Below are 26,122 nucleotides of genomic sequence, written 5' to 3' on the forward strand. Positions count from 1 at the left end.
ATTTGATGTGTAATTTTAATGTAGTTTACTTCTTTTTTATTTATGGAAATAAACATTCATTTTCTATGTAATTAATCATTCCATTCATTCATTCATTCATCCATTCATTCACTCATTCATTCATTCATTCACACATTCATTCATTCATTCATTCATTCATTCATTCCAGGGGGTCACCACATAGCACCAACATCAGTGGCTTCTGTGAGAAGTCTTGCCCCCTCTTCTTGCCCCCTCTTCTTGCCCCCCCCCACCCCACCCCACCCCGCGTGGGATGATGGCTGCCCTGATATTTACGATTTTTAGGCTTTTTGTACATTTTAGCCCATTTTCGTTCAAGTTTTCCCACTTTGAAACCGGGCTTTGAAACTGGCCTCCCCCTTTCGCCCACCCTCTGAAAAAGTGCTGGCTACGCCACTGACCAACATTGAGCATGTTGAGTCGATCGTGCATGGTCAGCTGCTGGATGGATGGGCAACCAACAACTTTTTGTATATTAAATAAATGATTTCACGGAGCAAAAATACGCCATAGGACTGTTCCTATTGTTTTTCAAAATAAAAATATCGATGTGAATTGCTCAATTCAACATACCTAGCATATTCACAACTGAATTTCTGTGGTAATTTGCAATTTTATCAATAAAAACAAATCAACAAATTATCAGGCCCCATGTCACATTGGGGAAAATGGAAAATCACACGTATTTAGCATTATTTCTCCTCATTTATCACAATTTGCAGAATTCCGCAGCCTGTTTTAACAGATTTTGTCGTTATTTTAGGAAATCTGGCTGTTTTTGTGTGATCCCATTTTCCCCCATGTGACATGGGGCCCCGGGCATGGGGCCTTATATAAAATGATAGGCTGACGTAAAACAACGTTTAGTTTATACGTCGGACAACAACGTTGCGGATGCGGCAGATGCAGCTGCTAATGTTCCACTACAGCATCTGTCACAGTGGCTAAAACTTTCTGTCAACATGATGCAGTCATGTCTACAGTAGAATTCAATTCGACCTTTGCAGGACTTAAACCCCATTAAAAGCTATTAAACCAAGATAACACTCATTGAAAACAGCTCAACTGATTAAATCATATCTTCTCTGGTTACACATATGTTTCTGCTTTTACACGTACAATGGAGCAATGCGCTGGGATTATAGTTTCAGTTGGGTGAACGATTATAAAGCGAGCGCTAGAGAACAATTGTGTGTTTACGAAATGAGGCAATACGTGCTTATTGTTAACCAGCGTTCTTGAAAATGAGAAACATGGTGGTTTGCAGACTTAACACGGTTTGGAAATAATTTCTTCATATTTTTGGTGTTATCTGTCGTTTACATATCCTTCCTAAAACACCAAAGTGCGAATATTTCCAAACATCTAAATTAGCTAAAAATTTAGGACATGTTACAAAGCTATATTGTCTAGAATTTTAGAAGAGTACTTTTAATATTGGCCGGTTATTTTTCACACAGCGACGTTAACTAGCCAATGTACTATTACCTATAACATTAACTAAAACACCAAAGTGCGAATATTTCCAAACATCTAAATTAACTAAAAATTTAGGACATGTTACAAAACTATATTTTCTAGAACTTTAGAAGAGTAGGGGCCTACTTTTAATATTGGCCGGTTATTTTTCACACAGCGACGTTAACTAGGCATATCCCCATACTTTTAACGTAGGCTATTTGTAGAGGTCACCCGTCAATGGGAAAGAGCACTGTGTATTATGTATAACGGACAGTAACTGCAGTATGAACAAAGCTATAGGCCCGTACATGATTACACTGATGAGGGTGTGAGAACGTTAAAAATCACATTTATATAGGTTTATCCAATGGCAAATTCAAAATTTGTACAGATCGTGTCCTGTACCGCCTACAGTAACTTTAGTTTTAATTTACGCCCTCTAGCAGCCAACAACGGAGAATGGATTATGAACGTGCAAGTTACTAAAAAAATGTATCATGATTTTTCTTGTGAGTATTGGTTTTTGCTACCATTTTCTAGTTTAGAATAATTTAAATATATGCTATTTACGTTGCATATTCTTATTATTTTGACAAAAATAATGATTACGGAACTGTAAAATTATTAAATGCATTATTATTATCATCAAATATTAATAGCTTAGAGGGCATTGTTGCCCTGTTGGTCGGGCGAGGTAACATGGCGGGTTTCTGGAACGCCTGTTCAGATAAATTTAAAGCCGCTTTTAATTGGATTTGGACATATTTGTGGGTGATCTGGTTCGTTCTTGTTGTGTTCCTTGTGTACGTTTTGAGAACTCCGCTTAAACTGAGTGAGAACATGAACCTAGGTGAGTAAACAATCCCGTTAAATGACCCCGTAATCTTGGTAGTCCATCTCAACATGGAACCCTTCCATGATCTCAATAAATCATTCCCATGCCATGGACGGTACAAAATTCACTTGCTGACATTATTCTGTTTAGCATGTTTAGGGACTGAATCGGTTATCTTATAAACACTAACAGTACATCATACATGTCACTTTTGAGTTGCACTTGTCTTACCTACATAGCTATATGTAACATACTCCAAATCATGAAATTGTTGCTTGTGTCAAGGCAAGGCAAGGGACAGGACACAGGTAAACATCATTGTTATATATTTGGTTGGGTTCATGAAGAAACACACTTGAAGTCATGTTGTACAATCTACTATATGTTTTATTCTACTAAGCTACAAGCATTGCATTCAGCTAGAAAGTCAGGTTCAGAGTGAGAGAGTTGACACCTAGGCAGTTTTGCCTCTATACTGTATTTGTGCATAGCTAGCATAAAGTTCATAACTAGGACTAGGTCAATGTCCGAACTAGGTCAAGTTCTCTGTCATGCTACTAATTGATTTATACACTTGTTTGTTTCTAAGATGAAGGTCTTTAGCAGAAGTTATTACATTCCTCCCTTCTAAGTTTGAAAGTACAAATTTTATATAAACCAGATGTTTTTTTTTCTTTATCTTTGTTGACCTTAATTTTATAATTTGGTTTCTAGGTTGGTTTGCAATTTAGCAAATAATATGGCAACTACAGATGCATTTTGAAAAACACAAAAATGAAATAACTTTCAAATAAAATTGCCTACTATAACTAATTCTAAAATTTAGCTTTTGAGATGAACAATCATTGTTAACAGATTTCCACTAACAGATGTCCACAATTTTATGTTAGCTTCATACTCAACTCAATTCAAATTTAGCTAATATTATGATAAAGCATATATGATGATACACAAAGCATATTTTGTTTTAACATATTAACTTTATAATCAAGAGTTCCATGGTCAAATTCAAGTCCAAGATCATTATCCATAAAAATAGTTCCAAGATCAGTATCTATAAAAATAGTTCCAAAAAGTTATAAGTCCAGGCGGTTTGGGGGATAGCGTTCACGTACCGGCGTTCAGAAGACGCGGATTGTTCTGGCATGATTATCGCGGGTGCGACTGTTGGCGTTGCGGGTGCGACGGTTGGCGTCATAGTGGCGGGTGCGATATTACGTGGTGTTGGTACAGGTGGTACAACTGAAAAAGTTTTAGTGGGAGGCACTGAAGTGAGTACCTCGGGTATTGTTATGTTACTTTCCCTTGGTATACAGGGTCGTCAAGTTGCTTTGGCCATCCATAAGCTGTATACTCCCATGCGCGAGACAACACAGGGTCACGTTGGGTAGCTGCCCCCACTTCAGCAGCTTCCACAGGCAATTCACCAACAAGCGAAACATTGAAAAGTGCTTCCTCATTGCTAGGATCACTCACATCCTGGGGTAATCGAGACAAAAAGTCCGCGTTACTGTGTGCTGATGTATTGCGATATTCAATATCGGACTGATATGCTGATAATATCAAAGCCCATCGCTGTAACCTTTGGGATGCGAGCGTCGGTACTGCATTCTTTGGACCCAAGATTGTGAGAAGCGGTTGATGATCAGTAATCAGTGTAAATTGTCGACCATACAAGTACAGGTGAAACTTTTTCACTCCAAAAATCAGCGACAATGCTTCTTTCTGTAACTGTGCGTAATTCTTTTCACTTTTGGTAAGCGTACGCGAAGCAAAGGCTATAGGACGTTCAGTCCCATCTTCCATGATATGCGATAATACGGCACCGATGCCATATTGAGATGCATCACAGGCTAATCTCAGTGGACGATTCACATCATAGTGAGTCAATACCGTGTCAGACATCAGCTTTTCCTTGGCTGCTTTGAAAGCTTGATCACATTCGGGTGTCCATTTGTAGGGAACATTGTTACACAAAAGCTTATTCAGTGGATGAATTAATAGCTCACTCAAGTTAGGAATAAACTTGGCATAATATTGAAGCATTCCAAGGAAAGACCGCAACTGGTGTACATTTTGAGGAGTAGGTGCTTCTGCGATTCCCTGAACCTTTTCAGGTGTAGCGGCGATTCCTCTGTCACTGATAATGTGACCCAGATATTTCACTTGCGTTTGCATGAAATGACACTTTGCCTGCTTTAGACGTATTCCATGTTCCTCCAATCGCGATAGTACCGCTTCCAACCGTTGTAAATGTTCCTCTTCCGTCTTCCCGAAATCAAAATATCATCAATGAAACACATGACTCCGTCAAGTCCCTGTAGGATTTGTTCCATTGCATTCTGGAATACACTAGGTGCACTGGCAACTCCAAATGCTAGCCTTGTATATTGGAATAACCCTCTATGTGTATTTACAGTTAAGTATTTCTTGGAGTCGGGGTCAAGCTGCATTTGCTGATATGCTTGTGACATGTCCAGGGTAGAGAAAATTTTCCCTCCAGCAAGCGTTGCAAACATGTCCTGGGGATTAGGTAGTGGATATTTGTCCACTTCTATTTCACTATTTATTGTTACCTTATAGTCCCCACAAATCCTCAGCGATTTATCTGCTTTGGGAATTACCACAATTGGGGCTGCCCATTCAGCATGCGATACTGGCTCCAATATGCCTTCCTCCAACAAGCGATCAATCTCCTTTTCTACCAGTCGCAAGCTGTGAATATGGCACAGGTCGCTTTGTGAAACTTGGGACGAGCATTTGACTTGACATGCAGTTTGGCTGTGTGATGCTTCATGGTTCCTAATCCCGGTTGGAACACAGCTTTATGTTTGTTTAACACTTCCCGCATACTTGATTGTGATGATGGCACTGATGTTACATATGTCGCAAAAATCTCTTTCCAATTCAAGCGTATGACTTTGAGCCAATTTCTACCCAACACAGGTGGTTGACCAGTTACCCTTGCTACCACTAAGGGTAATGTCACTATTTGCGAGCGATAGGTCACTGTCACTTCACCCTGACCGACAACAGGTAACCTGTCACCTCCATAGGTGGAGAAATTGCTTTCACATTTACTCAGTTTGACATGTGGAAACTTTGCATTGAATACATCTTGCGGTATGATGGACATGGCTGCACCAGTATCAACTTCCATTGGAATAGCTTTTCCATCTATGACCACAGTCACCATTATAGGGTCTGAGCTGTTTGATCCAGGCAAATTGTGAATTCCAAGAGTGTGGAGATAGTTACAGGTTTCATGCATTTCAGTTCCATTATTATCTTCCACCTCCTCCATGCTTTGCTCATCAACATAATTAGTTCCTGAAGTTTGTTTCTTTCTACATACTTTAGCCAAGTGTCCTACCTTTTTGCAGTAGTTACATTTGTAAGTTTTATACTTGCAGACATTGGCATTGTGATGTTCACCACAGCGATAACAGGTAGTTCCTTGATACTTTGGGTTACTGTTCATACTTGTTGGCGGTTTATGCTGACTCGGGGTTGCTGTTGACCACGATTCCGGTTGAATCGTTTAGGTGTGGAATGTACTTTATTCACATTTCCACCCTTGTGGAGCATATCTGTGTCTTTCGATGCTGCTTCTGATGCTACAGCAATGTTAATTGCTTTTTGAAGATCTAAGTCGTCTTCTGTCAAACATTTCCTCTGAATGTTTTCTGCACGAAGCCCACAAACAAGGCGATCACGAAGGGCTTGATTTAGAAAATCACCAAATTCGCAAGTGGTTGAAAGTCGTCTTAGCTCCGCAACATACTCTCGGATTGACTCTGTAGGTTGTTGATCCCGTTTGTAAAATTTAAAACGTTCAGCAATTCGTAGTGGTGCTGGTGCCAAGTGATCCGTTAACAATTTAACTAATTCATCAAATGTTTTGGTAGCTGGATCTGTTGGTGCTGTCAAACTCCTAAGAAGTTTGTATACCGTTGGCCCAACAAGGCTGATGAGAGCTGCCACCTTCTTGTTATTTTCCACACCGTTCACAATAAGAAATTGCTGAAAACGTTCCATATCGATTTCCAGTCCTCCATACTACTGTCAAATTGACCCATTTGTCCTATCATGTAGCCAGCCATGGCTATGATGAACTAAGTACAGAACTATACTGGTAAATCAAGTCTTTATTAGCTGAAAACTTCTTGGCACCAAACAAAACTGGTTGTCAAGTCGAAAAGTTGTAGTTAATAGGTTGAAACATCCTCGTCGCCACTGTTATATATTTGGTTGGGTTCATGAAGAAACACACTTGAAGTCATGTTGTACAATCTACTATATGTTTTATTCTACTAAGCTACAAGCATTGCATTCAGCTAGAAAGTCAGGTTCAGAGTGAGAGAGTTGACACCTAGGCAGTTTTGCCTCTATACTGTATTTGTGCATAGCTAGCATAAAGTTCATAACTAGGACTAGGTCAATGTCCGAACTAGGTCAAGTTCTCTGTCATGCTACTAATTGATTTATACACTTGTTTGTTTCTAAGATGAAGGTCTTTAGCAGAAGTTATTACAATCATGAACATGGTAAGTTTGGTGTACAACTACAATCATGACAATCAACGTTTTAAAGCAGTACTTATAGGAATTCCAATTGAATGAACGCAGCTCAACAGCTGCACTCGATCCAACCGTGATCGCATACCTTGGATACAATGCCATGATGCTAACCAATCACGATCAGGGCAAGACGATTGCGTTGCCGTTGGCATGGTCATGTGGTTGATTCACCTCCGCGTTACTCACGCACAGTCGCACACGCTGGCGTACATCGCGCAGTGTACGCAAAAATTCGCCACACTATTGAAAGCTGCGTTCATTCAATTGGAATTCCCACTACAAATTTAGAACGTTTGAGGACTTGTTCTCAAGTTGTAGGTTCTCCCGTAGCCTAGGGTGCCTCCAGTCCAGGGTTTTATTTTGGCAAGTTTGCATTAGTATATCTGGTAAAATACTCACTTTAAAAACCTTTGTTACTGATGTATGTCAGACTGTGATTGCTAAACTTATTCTATGCATCAACTTTTGTCCAAAGAAATATTTAAAAAGACGATTTTTATGAACAGCGAAAAGTCCACTCCACGACTAGTTCACCACGTAAACTTGTATGGCTCAAAATTCGGACCGCTCGCCATTAAGTTTACTGCTTTCTGTGTTTTGAAATTTGTTGACGTTTTAATGAGCCCAATTTCCGGTCGATTATTTTAGCTGTGTCATGTCACGTGCATGACGCTAGTGGGTACCAGCTTCAGGGGAAAAAAAGTCATGATCGCCGATAACGATGTGATATGGGACTTACATAGGATTACACAGAGATATTTCTTGCCAAAATTTGACCATTTCTATGATAAGTTTTTTATTTTTTTCGGTTTTGTATCCCCGGACCTAGACCTAAAGTAAACGCTAGGATCATTCATGGTTAACCTAAAAAAAAAATTAAAAAAAAATTTCAAGATGTTTTGTATTTTTAATATGAAAATTGATATTTTGTATTCATGTCATACTCTATTAGTGATTTCAAAATGCATTCAAATTCAATGCATTTTGAACTCATTAATAGAGTAGGCCTATGACATGAATACAAATTATCAATTTTCATATTATAAGTGGCCATGCGTTTTGACTTGGGCCAGTAAATAGGTGGAGATGTTACATGCGCGCGACATTTTTGGGTTCATCTTTATCATTTTCTCAGTTAATATGCAGCCTATGTAGTTAAATTTGGTGTCAAATTAAAGCTTGTGATGATACCAATACAATAAACATAATAAATGTTGTAAAAAGTTATTAACATTTGTCATAGACATGTCCACATTCCTTATTATAGAGGCGACATTCAATCCAAAAGGAAATACAAAATTTGAAATTTGGACACCAGAAACTTGACAGCGTAGTCTAAAATGTGCCGGTACTTTATCCTTGATACAGAAGTCAGCATGCAGTGAAAGTTAGATTTCATAAAATAAAATCGCCTTTGTGTAAAATGGATCGCCGTGGTGAAAAATGATGCATTACATGTTTTTTTTTTTAAACAGACATTTGCCCATAACTTCGCTAATTTTTGACCTACAGATATGGTTGACCCCTCATTTTTTAAGTTAAATAATCACCTTTTTAAACAAAATAATTTCCATGTGAAATATCCTACTTGAAAATTTTGTGAACATGATAATTAGCCTCCAATTAGCATAATGTGCGGGGTGGAGGAGGATCAGGAGGAGGAGGATCAGGAGGAGCAAATTTAATAAAAGTGACCCCAGGGTCATATGATGCAAGAGGTCCATTTCTTTTTTCATATTTTTACAATTCACTTTAAACTACATACTATAACACCATACAATCTTATTCCAGGTAATTTAATTTGCTTTGATTAGCAATTTTGCATATTTTATTTTCCGTTCGAAAGTTACACATTGAAGTCAATGGGAAAATATGCCTAGAAAGAGGCTGGCGCAAAATGATTTTAATTTTATTGAACCCTATGATGTTATATATACATGTATAAAAAGCTTTGACTGAGAGGAATTCAAATATGGAACTTCTAAATATGTGGGGTGCACCTATTTTTTGTTTTAATTTTTCAAATTTTCAATTTTTTCCCCAAAATATTTGGTATTTTCAGTTTCATAACTCCTTAGTGTTATACCCTATGTCATTTTTAAGTGCATTTTTGGATTCCTCAGTTCATTTGCAGCAAGAAAATGTAAACTTTTATATATGATGGGTATGATATGTGAAAGATATGGAAATTTAAATGAAAAAACATGCAATTTTCAACTCGCGAAAACATATAACGCATTACCGGCCCAACTCAAAACGCATGGCCAAATACAAAACATCTTGAAAATTTTTTATATTTTTTTTTTAGGTCAACCATGAATGATCCTAGCATTTAGGTCTAGGTCCACCGACACTACAAAACCAAAAAAAAAAAAAAAAACGCAGCGGTACCGGTACAAAATTACCGAAAATGTCAGGCCTAATTTCTAGGTAGCTTGGCCCTACTTTGTCTGCGTTATATGAAAAGGACAGTCTTAAGTAAGTAAATGTGCAACGCTTTTGATGTTTTGGGAGACTGGGAGGATCAGAACAAAAAATGATGGAGCCTATTCTTGACTGTGTAATATTCCTTCACCACGCTGCCGTACGGCAATAACCTTATACGATGGACAGATAGTATCAGTTTGTGAATGAGGACATCGTATAAGCTCCTTGTACTACTCCACGACTATGTACGTCATAGTGAATGGTGATGAATGCACGCTAAATCGTGGCGGCGCATACATGTACACATACAATGTAGCTCCTTGGAACTCACGGTCGGAGCCGTGAGTTCCAATTATTGGAACTAAGCAGTACTGCATACTCGGCAGTGGGGTTTGACCCCACCCTTTTTATTTTACCCCCACCCTTTTTACTGAGGCACCTTTATACTGAAAATTCTTGACCCCCACGCTTTTTACTGAGGCACCCTTTATACTGAAAATTCCTGACCCCCACCACTTTTTGCTTTTTCCACTTTTTGTATACCGGTACATTGATGAAGTCACACGCAGTTCAAAGTAAATCAAGTACGCCAAATTCTGCACCTATTTCACACATGCAAGTCCGATGTTTTTCTCTCCATTAAGTTGATACATTAATATTGTGAACAATGCAAATTATATGTGAAAAACCACTGTAGGCCTACTGTACAATAAACATTTTAATGCATAACTGTACTTTTTTGGCGTCCAAATGTTGTTCTTGTCATGAACTGATTCGCATCTTGACGTGCGCTGTGTTCAGCGACTATATCCTATCTTCTTCGCTCAATCAATTATGCATGATAAATAATGATGTCACTCATGTACGATCGATGTAAAGAATAAACTAACACACATCGTAACACGTCATGGAAAAAATCTGAACTATCGTGTGCAAATTCGAAGCTATGAGTTCTCGAGTAACTGGTGCATGGACATTTTGCAGGACATCATGCTATTATTGTAGGACTTCCTATAATAGTCAGACAAAGTTGACCTCAAATAGTAGGATAATCTAATCCTACAATAGTCAGACATGATCCCTAAACCAGCCTACCAGCACTAAACCAAGCTTTGGTGCATGTTCTAAATAGCTCCATTGTATTCTCCATGTAATGTTACCCCAGACCTAGCTTGCGCCAGTACATCTTAGCTTGCGAAAGGTTCCAAGTAGAAAAAGCAAGATTATTTGTTGTAAAAATGCAATGAAATCATGACCACTATTCTTTAAAATTGGAAGGTATTAACCCTAACACTGGACCCTGCTTTTTGGGATCGGAAGTCAAAGAAGATCCGAAAAAGTCAAGGAGAAGAAGAATTTTGACTTGGCACCCCGGGATTGAACCTTTGACCCCTCGCATGCCAAGCACACGATCACGGACCGGTAGCTACACGGGTTATTGCTGCCCGCCAGCAATTCCGTGCAAGATATAACACTTAGGGTGATTGCGCCATCGAGACCCTGGGATTCATGCATGCGCAGATTTTTGCATCGTAAGATTTTGTAAGATTTTTGGGTGTTAGGGCTAAGGGGGTACTACACCCCTGCACAATTTGGTGCCTATTTTTGCATTTTTCTCACAAATTATAGCACATTGGTACAAGTAAGATATGTATATTTATAGAGGCAAGGACTACAGCTACTGCACTGAAAATTTTATTTCAGCACAGACAACAGTTGTGGAGTTACAGTCAAAAATGAGGGAAACCCGATATTTGATCAATAAATCAATAACTACTTGTCTTGAGTCACTGAAATTCCAGTGTAGTATAAACTGCATTCCTTGCCCGGAAATATACAATGTACACCTTTTGTTACCAGTGTTTTATTAGTTTTTGAGAAAAATGCAAAAATAGTCACAAATTTATGAAGGGGTCAGGGGTGTAGTACCAACTTAAGTGTAGGCCTAAATGTTTACTTTCAAAGAATATAGCATTATTAGTTGCCGAAAGCTGGCAAACATCAAGAATTTGGACCAAAACTACTCCAGTCAAATTAAGGGACATCCTTCTATTTAGTAGGACAACAAAATTTGAGAAAATTAGCTGAAGTGGGATAAAGTCTCGCTATTGAAGGATTGTCCAACAATAGTAGTATAGGACAAAGTAGGGTACTTGAAATCCCACAATAGCAAGATGTCCTGCAAAAAATCATGCACCAGTACAGTACTGTTAAGTCTTAAGATTATAAGAACTGACTGTTCTGCATTCTTTAACAGTCATTCAGTACGGGCATAATGGTGTCGGTGAATTCAACAAGGTTGGTGCGGAGTCAGCTGACTTTTAGCAAATTTCCTGGCAACTTGCAGCTCAAAAAACAAAACATTCCAAGCACGCACCGGCGCAAAGTGTAACGCTTACGATGCATAGTGGGCGCACGGTCCAGTGATCTAATTTGATTGATCTGCGCAAGTTGTTTTCACTGGTACTACAATGGTTGTTTTCACCGGTGTGACGTAGCTCCGTCCCGGCCTATTCAGCGATATGTCGGTGAATACACTGATAGTGCAGCGCATCACGCTTCCAACTGAGACCACACAAAGGCTTAAATACCACACACTTTTGTCCTTAAAGGGTACCTTAGTTTTGGTCGCATGTCATGAATTGGTATGGGCGCATGCAGAGTCTTGGCCAGAAATCAGAAACCACCCGTCCAATCTATACCACTTTTTGCTTTTTCCGCTACTTGATGAAGTCACACAATTTGGTTCGAAGTAAATCAAGTCCGCCGAATTCTGCGCCTATCATAACACATGCAAGTCCGGTGTTTTTCTCTCCATTAAGTTGATACATTACGTGAACTATACAAATTGTGAAAAACTACTACTGTAGCCTACTGTAAACATTTTAATGAATAACTGTACTTTTATGGCGTCCAAATGTTGTTCTTGTCATGAAACGGATTCACATCTTGATGAGCGCTGTGTTCAGCGACTATATCCTACTTCTTCGCTGAATCAATTAATATGTATGATTTAAGCCATATTATAATATTTGCTGAGGAGAACGCCCTCAAAAAAATTTTAAATTCTGGTTTTTACACGATTGTAATGTACTTTAGTCAATAAAGATACTCTGCAAAAATCAAGACTTGGTTGGTGCTGTGGTTGTGTCAAAATCCGAGATTTTGAATAAAACAATGGAACCTGCATTTTATTATTACGATGGAAATATTAGTCGAACACATATACACAGTACGTACACGGCGTGCGGCATACACATACACACACCCCGTATTACAACCGGGGGAGTAACATGCATGGGCGCTAGTGCTGTCGTCGACATGCCTTATGTCGACATAATGTCGACATCGGCACGTATCCCGACATGTCGACATCAAAAAAAACCCAGAAAAGCAAGTTATAGGCCCAAAATGACTTGTTATTCAAGGTAGGATACAAAGTTGGATAAATTTGTATATTTTGGTTACCTTTGCTTCTATTGAACAGTCAGCATTGCTAGCTGTTCAATAGAAGCAAAAGTAATTAAAATTAAAAACTGTATCAACTTTGTAAAAAAATTGGCATTTTTTAATTTTTTTTTTTTTAGTAGCAGTATTTCTTTGGTTTCAAACCTTGAATAACAAGTCATTTTGGGCCTATAACTTGCTTTTCTCATTTCTGGCAAAAAATATTTTTTGAAAATTAAAATTAAAACCTAACTGATGTGTTGAAGCCATCAAGACCCCAAGCCAATATCTCTCAGAAATGTTGTCCAAGGACATATTTTCAACATACCTGAAGTTGATGGTGGGTCAAAATGTCTGACATTGGTTTTCAGGGGGGTCAAAATGTACAAAAAATTTACAATTGGGGTTTTGCATGGGTAATATCTCAGCTAAAAGTATTCTAATAGGCTCAATATTGGATAAGAGTAATGTACTACCAAAGGGCTCTGACTGGCAAAAAAATGGACAGTAAAATTATTTTTACTTTTGGAGTTCTGACCCCCTGAAGTTGGTCCTTGATGGACGAAGTTGCATTTTGAGGGCCCTATATCTTTTAAAGTACCGTAAACCGGGGCTACATTGCCACTACCGGGGTCACTTTGCCACCCGACCGGTAAAATGATATGCCTTTAGTGCAGAGTACACAAAAATAACACAAGGATTCCAATTAGCCCATGTGAAAATATATTATGTGCCATATACCTTTATATATGTAGTTCATGTAGATGGTGGTTAGTAACTTTGGAACATCATTTTTAACATTTGGGTTTTTTTACACGTTTTTTAAATTTTGCGAAATATCGACCCCACAGCCGTAAGTACTGACTTTACAAATTCACCCAATGTATACTTTGATACTTTATTATGTCCTTAATACTGAGATAAAATATCAAAACCCTCAGTCTGTAGATTTGTACCCTCACAGCCTAGTGAAGTGTTGGGGTTACTTTGCCACCCCATATCGGGGTAACTTTGCCACCCTAATTCATATGTTAGGCCGACACTTTCGAATACGAGGGGCAGTCAGTATGTTTTAAGAGTAGACTCGTGACGTCATTTGTGGATCGTTTTCATGGCATTTCTCAATGATTACATAAACACTGTACCTTTGTCTTTCAAACAACACATGTAAAAATTCTATCACACACATGATTACGTAACAGCATTAGCATAAAATCAATGGTCTAGAGTCACCTGGTGAAATTGAGGCGTTTTTGTTACGGGAAATAAGAGGCTGAAATGAGGTATTGTTGTATTTTCTATATTTTCTCGAGAATTAAAGAATGGAGAATGCTGCCTTTTGGAACAGTAATAGTACACAAACTACCAGTTCATTAAACCATGTTTGTTGGGCTGTAAAGGTTTTAGTTTATTTTTAAAAATGTGTGGTCAAATATGTCTTATTTTTGACAAAAACAAGGCTTTTCTTGCTTTAAAAATCTTGATATTGCCAAAAATAGCAAAGCGTGGAAATTTAAATTTTTTGCCAGTTCTGTTGACTAATCTCCAAACATTTAAAGCGGAGTCTCCTAGAAAATATTTGAATCCGTGATTAAAATATAACTGTTATTGTACCATTGTTACATTTATACAAAAAGTAGTGGTACAAAGAGAGAGGCCATCGTTTGAATGAGAAATTTATTTTAAAACTTTTCTGTTCATTTCAGGTTGAGATCATCCATAAAAATTCATATGAATATTTAAATTACAATTTTCATAGCATTTTGTAATATTTTAGGCCCTATTTACATGGAATTTTGCAATTTTCATGCATTTCCACCATGTTGTATCGGTCATCCCACCTGCGCATGCGCAGATGTTGTTTCATTTGCACCAGTTATCATCGCACTGAGTACCAGCTCTCACACGTGACCAGTCATTATATTTTAGTCTGTTTCATTTTGGAGATAATTACTATCATTTGTAATAACTGCTTTTTCATTTTCGCCATTTTTGCAGAATAATTTTGCTTCCATTCAAGCCCTAAAGTTGTTGAAGTTTCCAGACGTCCCATTTCCACCAACGTTTAATGGCAAGTCTCATATTTTACCAAATGCAAAAAGAGGACCTAGTGTTTATTCCTGCCCAAAACTAGCCATATGCACCTTGTACTTTTGCTGTTTTCGGACATTGTACAAAAAAAATGTAAACACATGTTTTATCTGTAATTTAAAAGGCCCGCCTTTTTGCGTGATTTGGCAGTGTCCTTAGTATATTGATTTTATGCTAATGCTGTTACGTAATCATGTGTATGATATAATTTTTACATGTGTTGTTTGAAAGACAAAGGTACAGTGTTTATGTATGTCACCTTACCCAATATACTCAGCCATGATGCTAAGAATAAATGTAAACTGGACCAGATTAAGTTTTATAACAAATCAAGAATGTATTTATTTATTTAAAAAAAAATAGTCTTAATGACTTTCAAAAAGATAATCTTACAATTAATTTTAAAAGATACATATATACTTTGAATTTGGCAGAGATCTCTTAATTTTTTTATAACGTCCAAAATACTGTCTTATTTGATGAAAAAAATAATTGTGCACAGTTTCCTGTTACCGGTTTTCTATGTAAACGCAAATGTTCATATGACGAAATCTGTGATATAAAAGTTCACACCATACGGTCTTCCTTGAAGATGTTGAAGCTGAAGCTTGTTAAGATTGAGGTAGATTCCAGGTTCCCATGATGTTGAAAAGACTTCGATGCCAATGATTTTCCCAAACCCAACGTAAAACGGGATAAAACTTGAAATTATATGACTTGCATCCGGAGATGACTCTGTAACATCACACCAACAATATGTCTGTCATGGCTGCCGTTCCTCACATCTTCGCCGAAGTTCAAGTATACTTGGTTATTTACTCTCGTCAGTAACATAATTGAAGATGAACGCGCAAGCAAGCACAAATGAAATTTTCCTGCAGAGCCTGGATCTCAGCACCCAAGTTGCAATTAAGTGGAAAATTAAAATATTGGTGTCACAACCCTATGGGTAAATTGTGAATTCTCTACATATTGATGTTGTCACCCTGGTGTCCAGATAGCAAGTGAGGTTGGCTTTCTACAAAAAGCATGCATCCAATATTCATTCAAATAACAGGTGCATTTTTCATTCAAGGTTCATGAATAGAACAAAACTCAGACCCGGAATTTTCCATGGAGAGATTTAGCTATCCATGTATCATTTCTTTGCTTGAATGCTCACACACAAATTATAACAAAGGAATCCAAGATTTATTTCCAGTCTATCTCAACTTCTCATATTAAAGCACTGTAGACTTGTATTGAGATCTTATTCACCATGACAATGTAATCATTGAGAAATGCCATGAAAACAATCCACATATGACGTCACGAGTCAACTCTTAAAACATACTGACTGCCCCTCGTATATATATTGATTAATTCTGGAATACCCTTCAAACCAGAATGAAATCTACAAGTTAGATGGTTCAAAAAGTGTTCCAGAATCACCCATACTAATAGTAGGGGGGTCACATCATTCTTTTATCTACAATATAAATGTTTGGCATTAAGTTTTTCAGAAGCATCTTGCAAAATGATGAAGATAGCAATTTAAATGGTTCAAATTGGATAAAGCGTTTTCGAGTTACGCCAATTTAAAAGTTCCGAAAAATGGCTGTTTTTCAGCATGATTTTGATAAAAACGCATGTTTTCGACAATATGGCATGTTTGAAGACTTAAAAAATCAAAATTATATGCTTCCTATGTCCGGTTTTCACTTAAAGTTGCTGTATAACCGAGTCTTTCAACATAGATATGTCAAGAGGTACATCATTTGCTTCAGTTTTTGAAAAAGATTACTCCAAATATGGACTAAAACACCAAAATCAAGGATCGTCGCACTCTCATTTTAACCCCTTGCAGAATAAAATTGCAGATTTACGACAATCTCAGATTAAAAATATGAATTGTGAATGGCTGCATTTACACTAAGCCAACTCTAACCCTTGGGTTGAAACACAAAAACAACAACAAAAGCTTCATGTGCATCAAAATATTGTGAGAAATTGCCTCCAAAGTGGGGAAAATCTAGAAAATCAAGGAAATTGCCGCTCAATGTAAAAAAAGTGCTACAGAATGAAACAGCAAGTTACGGACACCCTCGAATAAAAATATCAACTTTGTACATCCATATTCAAGGTAAAACAACTCTAGGACTTCAAGTTGGACCACTGCAGTAGATAAAAACAACAAGTTGGTCATAATATGTTGATAACTACACTCCAGAAATGGAAAAATATGAAAACTTCACAAGTAAGGTCAACAATTTCTATGGGAAAATACACAGGAAAATGGCCAAAAACAAATGTTTCAATATATTGCCATTTTTTAACCCAACATCCTAGAAATTTCTTGTTTACGTCAAAAGAAAGATATTTTTGTGGAGATTCAGGAAAAAGGAGTCTCAATTTGATTGCACATGAGGCACACAGTAGGGTAACTCATCATCTACAGTCATCATATCAAAATTTCACCCTTGGACAGCGTTTCCTATGGGAAAGTACACACGTTTCGGGCAAAAAAACATCAAATTTTCAAATTTATCGTAGAAAAAAACAAGTTGTGCCAAAATAAAGATACATTTCTCATGGTTCAGAAAAAGTAACTTTAAAATTCACTACATCGTTGGGGTCGAAAAACTCACTTTCTAAAGGCAATTTCTTAATTTCTTCTGCGGATCCAGACACTGGTCTTTGCTGATAAATAATCTGGTGCTTTCACAGAGCCGCCGTGTAAAATTCAAAAGGTCAATAGACCTAAAAATATTTTTTTTGTAACTACACATATACTAAATAAATATTTGAAAATGTTTAGGTCTCTATGAAGAAAACAATTTGATATTTTTTTATGCTCAAAACATGCCGTTGTTCATTTATGGGTCGTATGCAGACACCTAATGAGCTAATGTGTGACCCCCCTACTAATAGTTCTTATTATTTCAGAGCAGATCAGATCAGTACCATGGGGCTACTTTGCCACCCAATGTATTGACTTCTAGATTGTTCAGATAGGTGTTTTATCATTGCTGTTATTTTTTAAACCCCAAAGGATGGCAAAGAAGCTACAATCATAGGTAGCACTTTGCCACCCAATGTTTTTTTTTTTTTTAAATGGGGCACAGAGTGGCCCAATGGTTTTCATACTACATATATGCAAAATGCACTGGCATATAGCTTTCCTAATAACCCCTGTATGTAACAATTCATGCAAACATAAAAAGAGGGCGCACCACAACATCCAAAAAATGTGGCAAAGTAGCCCCGGTTTACGGTAAAGGAGTTACAAGTTTTCTGATGCCAGATTTGAATTCTACACAAAAAAGTACCCCAGGATACATACTTTTCAAAGTTGTAAAGGGTTCCATTTATGGACCTCCAAGCGTCGTCTTCGGCGTTGCGACACATTATTTTACGCTGACCCCCCTAAATTTCAAATTGATGCCACAGGAAAACTTAATGGAGTATGAAGCTCAAATTTTACTTTCTCATCAATATCTACTACCACACAGAAAAAGAAAAAAATTGAAGAGGTGCTGTGGTGCACATCCCTGGAGTTGACATGGAATGGGTCTATACCCTTAAAATCGTCTGTTTTAGAGCTACCCGGTATCACATCTGTAAAATCCATTAAATCTACCCGTCTAAAATTAGACGGGCAGACGTATGGCTGGCTAAGACCTTGGGCGCATGTCATGAATTGGTATGGTCGCATGTCATGAATTGGTATGGTCGCATGTCATGAATTGGTCATCTTTTGTGTAACATAAGGCCTATGTAATGAAATTATTAGTTTCCCGTCACCCGCCCGCATCGCATCACCTTTTCAATTTGACCAAAACTTTCATTATTTTCATGAAGAAGTCAATTATCTGAAAATTGGGATGGAAATAATCAAAATTGAAACTTTCAAAATGTGTGACATCCCCTACTGATCCTAATCAGCAGTTTTTCTTAGTTGTAGGGGTAGAGGGTGTGGTAAATAATGGAAATTTACGGATTACCTCATCATGTTTCTAGTGATTACAAAAATTACAAATTTCTTTTCATTTTAATAACAACAAATTCAAATCTTTTCTCAATCTGTTGCAAAATGTCTGTAATGATGATCTAATAATTAATACCTGTTTTGAGATGGTCTTTCATCAACAATATAGGTAATAGCCATGCAAATGAAAGTTTTGACAATAATGAAACTTTCCAAAATAATGAATAATGAAATCATGACCTCATATTTCACTGGAAAAAAATGTGACTGGAAACTAATCATTTCATTTCATTAGCCTAATTTATTAATTTATACGAGAATCATATTTTTGTACCATACTCCTCTCTGTAAACAGACAATAAGGATGACAAAATTGTTGTCATTGCCGTCAATAGACGAATCCAAATTCACACATTCCTATACCTTAATGGCTGCCAAAGTTGGGTCCCCGTCGGCTTAATCTCACATAAAATGTGAAATAATGCAGCCTTGGAGGGTATTTTAAACTGCATTCTATCACCGTGTTACACGTAGACAAAAGAATGATGACAGTTTACAACACAAAAGAATCTAACATCGATTTTTAAGCGGCTTTAATCCACCCAATTGGGCAGTCACTACACCAGTGTGGTGCATGCGGGGACCCGTCATGGCCGACCAAATCCTGACCATGACTTGGCTCGTTGGATTCGTCTATAGGAAAGTATCATTGTGATACATGTCATGCATGCTCACTGCTGTAAAATAATATACATTACAACATCGGCACATGCCACACATCACCATGATAAACAAAAGACGGTGCATGCACACAGCATTCACCTCATATGTCAAAGGGCGATCCATGCAAATGCAAAATGTACGTAACTTCAGGGACTGTCTTTTGGAATTTGCAGGAGAGCATTAAATAGCTCTTCTGGAGCCTTCAAGGAGAGATGTTTAGAGCATTTACAATAGAATGTAATATGTAAGTTCGAGAACATGGTCAACTAAGGAGAGCTAAAAATCACTCTCCTATATCAGATTTAAGGAGAGCAGAAGAGTGCGTTTGCTCTCGCTCTCCTCAAAAGGCAGTCCCTGCGTAACAAAGCGTTCAATGATACGAAGGTACGGCTATGAATGCATTTATCATGAATGATGGATTGATGGGGACTTCCTGGAAAACATACACTGTGCACCCTGTGTATGGAGTGTGTAGCGTTGGAGTACAGCAGCTACCTGTATGAATATTCAACACACGTGGCTGTGACAGGGAAACTCCCGGGCATACAGTATTCTGTAATTGAATATGTGCAGTCAATATAGGATAGGTCGAAAGTTTTGATTGCTTTTAAGTGTAGATGGGGTCAAAATTTACGATGAAATAACTGCATATAATTAGTCTTAAGTCTTCTATTTTCATTTGCAAGTAGTGCAGATTATCTTCCCATTATAATCCCAGTATTCTGATCAGGGCTTGAAAAAATGTTTATTTCCAGAGAAGCAAGCTAAATTTCCCACAATTTATAGCATGTTTTTATACAAACTAGAGCGATAACCGCACCATAGCTGAACCATGTGGCTTTGGCAGTATATTGTGGTAGGCCTATACCACTGTCACCCGGAGTCTGTAATGGACATAATCTCGAAATGCTACGAAGGTATGACCACCCGAGTGGTGTTAATGAAAGAGGAAAAGTAAAGAATATAAAATAAACTAGAGCAACTGTGCCCTTTGCAAGGGCACGAAGTAAGGTATAGGCGATGACTGTGACGATCTGAGCAAGCAGCAATACTGTGCAGGATAGTATTAATTTTAATAAGACTGTTTCATTAATTGCCGTTTTAATATACCTTGATCGTGAGAAGCTGGCATTTTGAAAACTCGACTTTTGACCTCTGTATGACCCCCTTAATGACCTTAAATGAATGTTAAAATATTTAAAACATGTTAAGAATGTCATAATGATCATTGCATTTAAATTTCAGGTCAATTGAAGCATTTTGAAAACTTGACCTTTGACCCCTTTATTGCCCCTTAATGACCTTAAATGAATTTTAAAATATTTTCAACATGTTTAGAATGTCATAAGGATCATTGCGTTTAAATTTCAGCTCAATCAGAGCATTTTGGAAAACTTGACCTTTGACCCCTTTATGACCCCTTAATGACTTTAAATGAATCTTAAAATATTTTTTAAATGTTTAGAATGTCATAAGGATCATTGCATTTAAATTTCAGCTCAATTGGAGCATTTTGAGAATCTTGACCTTTGACCCCTTTATGGCCCCTTAATGACCTTAAAGAAATTTTTAAATGTTTGAAACATATTTAGAATGTCACAAGGATCATTGCATTTAAATTTAAGCTCAATCGGAGCATTTTCAGTTAAAATGACCTTTTTGACCCCTGTGACCCCTGGATGACCACTGACGCTTGGAAATATTTTTATTATATTCTTTATGTTTTCCTCTTTCATATGACACCACTCATGGGGTCATACCTTCGTGGCATTTAGAGATATGTCCATTTCAGACCAAATGGTTAGTCAGTAAGCTAGTAACTTAGTAAGTAAGCTAGTAAGTAAGCTAGTAACATTCACTCTTATAGGCTGATACCATTTCATGGTTCAGCAAAAACATTACTGATGGTGTGTATAAGCCTATGGTAATATTACTAACAACGCATAACATGGTATCTGGACTTCTTGATGTATTGCTTTGTCAACTTGTTGACATCGGATCTTGAAACTCAATAACAGCCCTAGTTTAGGACTGAAGGGCAAGAGTTGCGAGTGGGAGGCATTTGCATGCCCCCCCCCCCCTCCCCGGCGGCCCCACTGCCTGAGATCGAGCGCCCACAAAGTTAGGATTCAAACCACCTCAATATCATTCCCCTCTATAACAGGGGTGTGAGAGACCAAATATTTATCTGTTTCCAGATTTTATTTTCAACTTACAGATATTTTTCTACACTTGCACAAAAGTATGTATGGTTTAAAAATTATTTAAGATTTTTTAGCTAAAAACAGATATTTTTTCAAAGACACTCTCGGGCCTGATAGAGGTCACAAATGTATACATATCATATCTGCAAATGAATTGATATTTTCTCCATGGGAAAATTGGACCATTTTAATTGGGAAACATACTGCATATGCATATATTGCATAGTTGATCACACCAAAATTCTGGAGAGAGTGCACGCTGCTGTATAAAACATATTAAAACACTGTTTCTTAAAATTGGTAGTGTACAAAGGATTGGATAATGATTTGCTGCAGTGAGGAAAATGGTTTGTCGCCCTCTGTTGTTCAAGTGTGGCTATATTATTATAATCATAGAAACGTCTAGTAGCAGGTTCATGGACGGAAATGAGAAAAATAATTGTTATGCATGCATGTAGGGTTCACCTGTTGCAGTATTGCCATAGCAACAATTTTAAAATAATTTTTTGAAAAATAATTATAATTTTTCAAATATGAAGTATTGTGTAGTATTCAAATGCATATTTGACATTATGTATGCTCATTTTGCCTGATTCGGAACTGTCACCATATGTGCACAGTGCCTGTACAATGTATTCTACTTTTGGTAAAAATTATTCAGCGATGTGCCTGCCTGAAAGCTCCTGAATATGAAAATAAGGTGAATTTGGATAAAGATGTAAGGGAGGAGAGTGAAAATAAAATGAAGATGTTGAGTGAGGACAGTATAGGTTCAGTTTGACCCTTCCCATGCTATATAATCATTTGGAATTGATTTGACAAATTAGATTTTCTATGCTTGCACATAAATAAGATTATTTTCAACTATTTGGTAGACTTGGAATCTTCAGTTTCATTGTAGAATTATATGATTGTACATGTAACTGAAATTGATATCATTTACAAGGATGTAAGATGTAAATTCTACTAAACTTTAAGATAAAATATAATTTCCGAAAACCTGAGAAGCATAGTTTCCTGTGTTCAAACTTTGAACAATTTAGCTGGCCTGCCACATGTGATTTACATTTACCAACATCAGATACATGCAATGATACATGATAAATATAATTGTGCATATGTTTTATGTGGTTTTTGTGATAAACAGATAAAAAAGCATACATGGTCATTATCTTAACATTGTCTTAACACAAAAAATTGAAACTTTTGTAACTACTCCACCTTATTTGATATATAAATTCAGGACATGCCCATGTGTATTTTGAAGAGTAAAACTAGTGATTTTTATTGATACATCCAAAAAAGGAAGAGAGGAAAAGGTAATTGCAAATCGAAGAATGAGTTGCATTGTTTGTCAGGTTATTGATTTAGTTAGCTGACATTACACCCTCAGCATGCTCAGGTGGGGTCTTCCACCCTGTGCACATCTCCATTTATACCGAACCTCATTGTCAATTGAAACATCAACCACAAACTCATTCTTTGCCTTGGGCCTAAACCATAATGTTATAAATGTCTGCGCAAGAGTGCAACTTAGGTCAAAAACCAGGAAGGAATGTATTATGTGAAGTTGGAAATAAATCTAATACTGGAACCTACTTTTTGTGACTTACATTCAGCGTGTTTCTACTGAGCAGACGGTTGCGGGTTAATTCGAGTGAATTCGGGGTAATGTGAGGAATACGCGGTAACGGCCCCAGCAGAAACAGATCGGGTGAAGGTTAATGCGCGGTAATGCAGGTGAATCCGTCAACCACCTATTGAGGTGGTTAATAGTGGTTAATCTGTAACGCTCGCAGTAGAAACAGTACGGGTGACGATTTTGCGGGTGACACCGAAGTTAGCCTATCACAATACAGTGTGAGCATTCAAAATTTAACCTTGAAAGGTCACAAAAACTATTTGCTGGACTTCCGCCTTCCCTACTAAATATGTGGGTAGTAAATTGAGGCTGCATTAACAGCGCAGTAGAAATGACCCAGTGAATGCGAGAGGATTGAAATGCGGGTGAAGGTGAATTCGCGGTAATGCGAGGTGCTCAGTATAAACACGCTGTATGTAAGGCCTGGAACCACCAGACTTCATCAGGCAACTGACCCATTGGAGATTGGACTGTTTAGTTTGTGGACTAATCTAAATTCTGTCACCTTAGGGGTAGGTCACCCACCTTTACACAGCATTTTGTGGGATCTGAGAGCACATCAGACACACCAAATTGCATTCTGAATATGAAGAATGTTTTCCTAGGAATACACGATTTTGGAGGCCAAAAACGCACCTAAATTTCCAAAAAACATAAAAACATGTGATTTCCCACCAAAAATGCAAAATCTGAAAATTCACAGATTTGGAGAGACCTTGAACCTTTGCCAAATGCCAATCATTCATCATGACTGATTGAAAAGAAATTGGGGAAAAAAAATCACCAAAAAATTACAATTTTGTATCCAAAAGGGGGCGGATTTGTAACTTGTGTTCACAGCATAATCTATTAAAGATCTAAAAATGCAGTTGGTATATATCTTAAAATAGAATTTGAAGTGAACACAAGTTACAAATCTGCCCCATTTGGATACAAAATTGTAATTTTTTGGTGGTTTTGTTCCATTTTTTTTAATCAACCAAAAATGATTGCAGTACTTCACTCTAGGTCTAAGAGCTCTCCAAATCTGTGGGAAAAAAAATAAGAACAATTTTTTTAAGATTTTTCCCCAAATGTCAAAATTAAAACTGACAGTAAAAACTAAAATTTTATTGAAAAAAAAATATGCTTCTATTTCTTATGGAAATATTACAATAAATGGCTTCAATGTTCTATTGTATTCATGGTGTGAATGTGGAAAATTATCAAAAAGTTCCCTTGTTTGTTACATCATATATTTATAACTGTATAAAAGAAAAATGTACAGTTTTCCCAGGAAGAAACCTTGATGAAACACCAATTAAATCTAATTGTCATTATCCACAGGACACTATTAAAGATTTTTCCCCATATGTCAAAAAACACACTTGGAACTCAAATGTGAATTGCGCCACAAATAACCAAGAAGTATTGCCTAGCATCTGTTTGGGCCGAAATTAAAAGAGGACATATCTATCAGTGAAAACTAAAATTTTATGGGGAAAAATACAATTCTATTTCATTAAAATAAATGACTTCAATGTTCCGTTGTATTCATGGTGTAAATGTGGAAAATTATCAAAAAGTAAAGTTCCCTTGTTTGTTACATCATATATTTATAACAGTATAAAAGAAAGATGTACAGTTTTCCCAGGAAGAAACCTGGATGAAATGCCAATTAAATCTAATTGTCATTATCCACAGCAGGATACCGTTTCCCAACATTAATTCACTCTTATCATCTAGATTAAGAATCATAATGAAGCAACCATTATTATTACTAGTGTGCATTTACCTTGGAAACAAAGACCCAACCATCTTGGTTTTCACCCAGTAATTGCATTATGCCAAATGCTAATTATCACAGTATGAATGCTACCACCAGTTCTGTCTGCCCATTGGTTTTTGATCACTCAACCCTTAAGAAAATTACATAAAATAAATATTTCTAATTATTTTGCATAATCAGTAACCTTATTTGATAGAATAATTATGATAAACACCTGAAGCTGTTAGGAGGTGAATAGTTGGTGCATCCGTATTAGCATATTAATCAGCTTGCAAGGTACCGTGGGTAATATGTGACCTATATGATGTAGTAGTCGTGCAGTGTGGGTTTCCCTGTGTGTGTGTGATATTGAGTTATCCATCCATCCATGTGTATTGGCTAGCTGCTGCTCACTGCCATATGTGTGTGTATGACTAGTGTGAATGGTTGGAATAATACATATGCCACAGCATAAGCCACAGGCTACGCATGCTGTATGCTCGAGACTCAATTATAACCGGCCCATCTGATAAACCCAAGTGTCATTTAGATTTGGCATACATGCATAGATAGCCTACATAGATCTGAGATTACATGTAAGAAAGAGAAAGGATATACATACACATTGCTACCTTGAAGAATACATTGGAAAACGATATTGGAGTGGATATATATAAATCAGGCTGAACGGACTGACAGGGATACGTAAGAAAAAACAAGGAATACTTGAAGGGCTAGCCTCTACATGTCTGCTGTTCGATATAGCCACTAGTCTACTTGTGGTAGTACTGGCTTTAATAGTGTCAAGATCTGTCTACACGCCTTCCGTGATGATGTTAATGTGATTTAATCACTGTGCCTTTAAGTTGTTGATTTTGGAATATCATGAACGGTGAGGAGCGGATTCTGTTTACACATATGTTATTCATTCGATGTTGCTTGTTTGTTTGTTTATGCTGCTTGTGGAGCAAGTTTCC

The 26,122-nt window shown here is 37.2% G+C and overlaps 1 protein-coding gene across 2 annotated transcripts in view; it reads left to right on the forward strand.

Moving 5' to 3' along the window:
* Nucleotides 1-2,168: 2,168 nt before the first annotated feature.
* The window catches only part of LOC140159254 (suppressor of tumorigenicity 7 protein homolog), an 83,842-nt gene continuing 59,888 nt past the window's right edge, over nucleotides 2,169-26,122 (forward strand). The window contains exon 1 of one of the 2 annotated variants that reach the window (XM_072182663.1): nucleotides 2,169-2,332. In XM_072182663.1, coding sequence (XP_072038764.1) covers nucleotides 2,182-2,332 — 151 coding nt within the window. In that variant the 5' untranslated portion in view covers nucleotides 2,169-2,181. Of the gene's footprint in view, nucleotides 2,333-25,852; nucleotides 26,038-26,122 lie in introns of those variants that run through there. The other variant, XM_072182665.1, reaches the window with a different exon arrangement.

The sequence above is a fragment of the Amphiura filiformis genome, chromosome 8, assembly GCF_039555335.1.
Source record: "Amphiura filiformis chromosome 8, Afil_fr2py, whole genome shotgun sequence".
Taxonomy (NCBI): Eukaryota; Metazoa; Echinodermata; class Ophiuroidea; order Amphilepidida; family Amphiuridae; genus Amphiura; species Amphiura filiformis.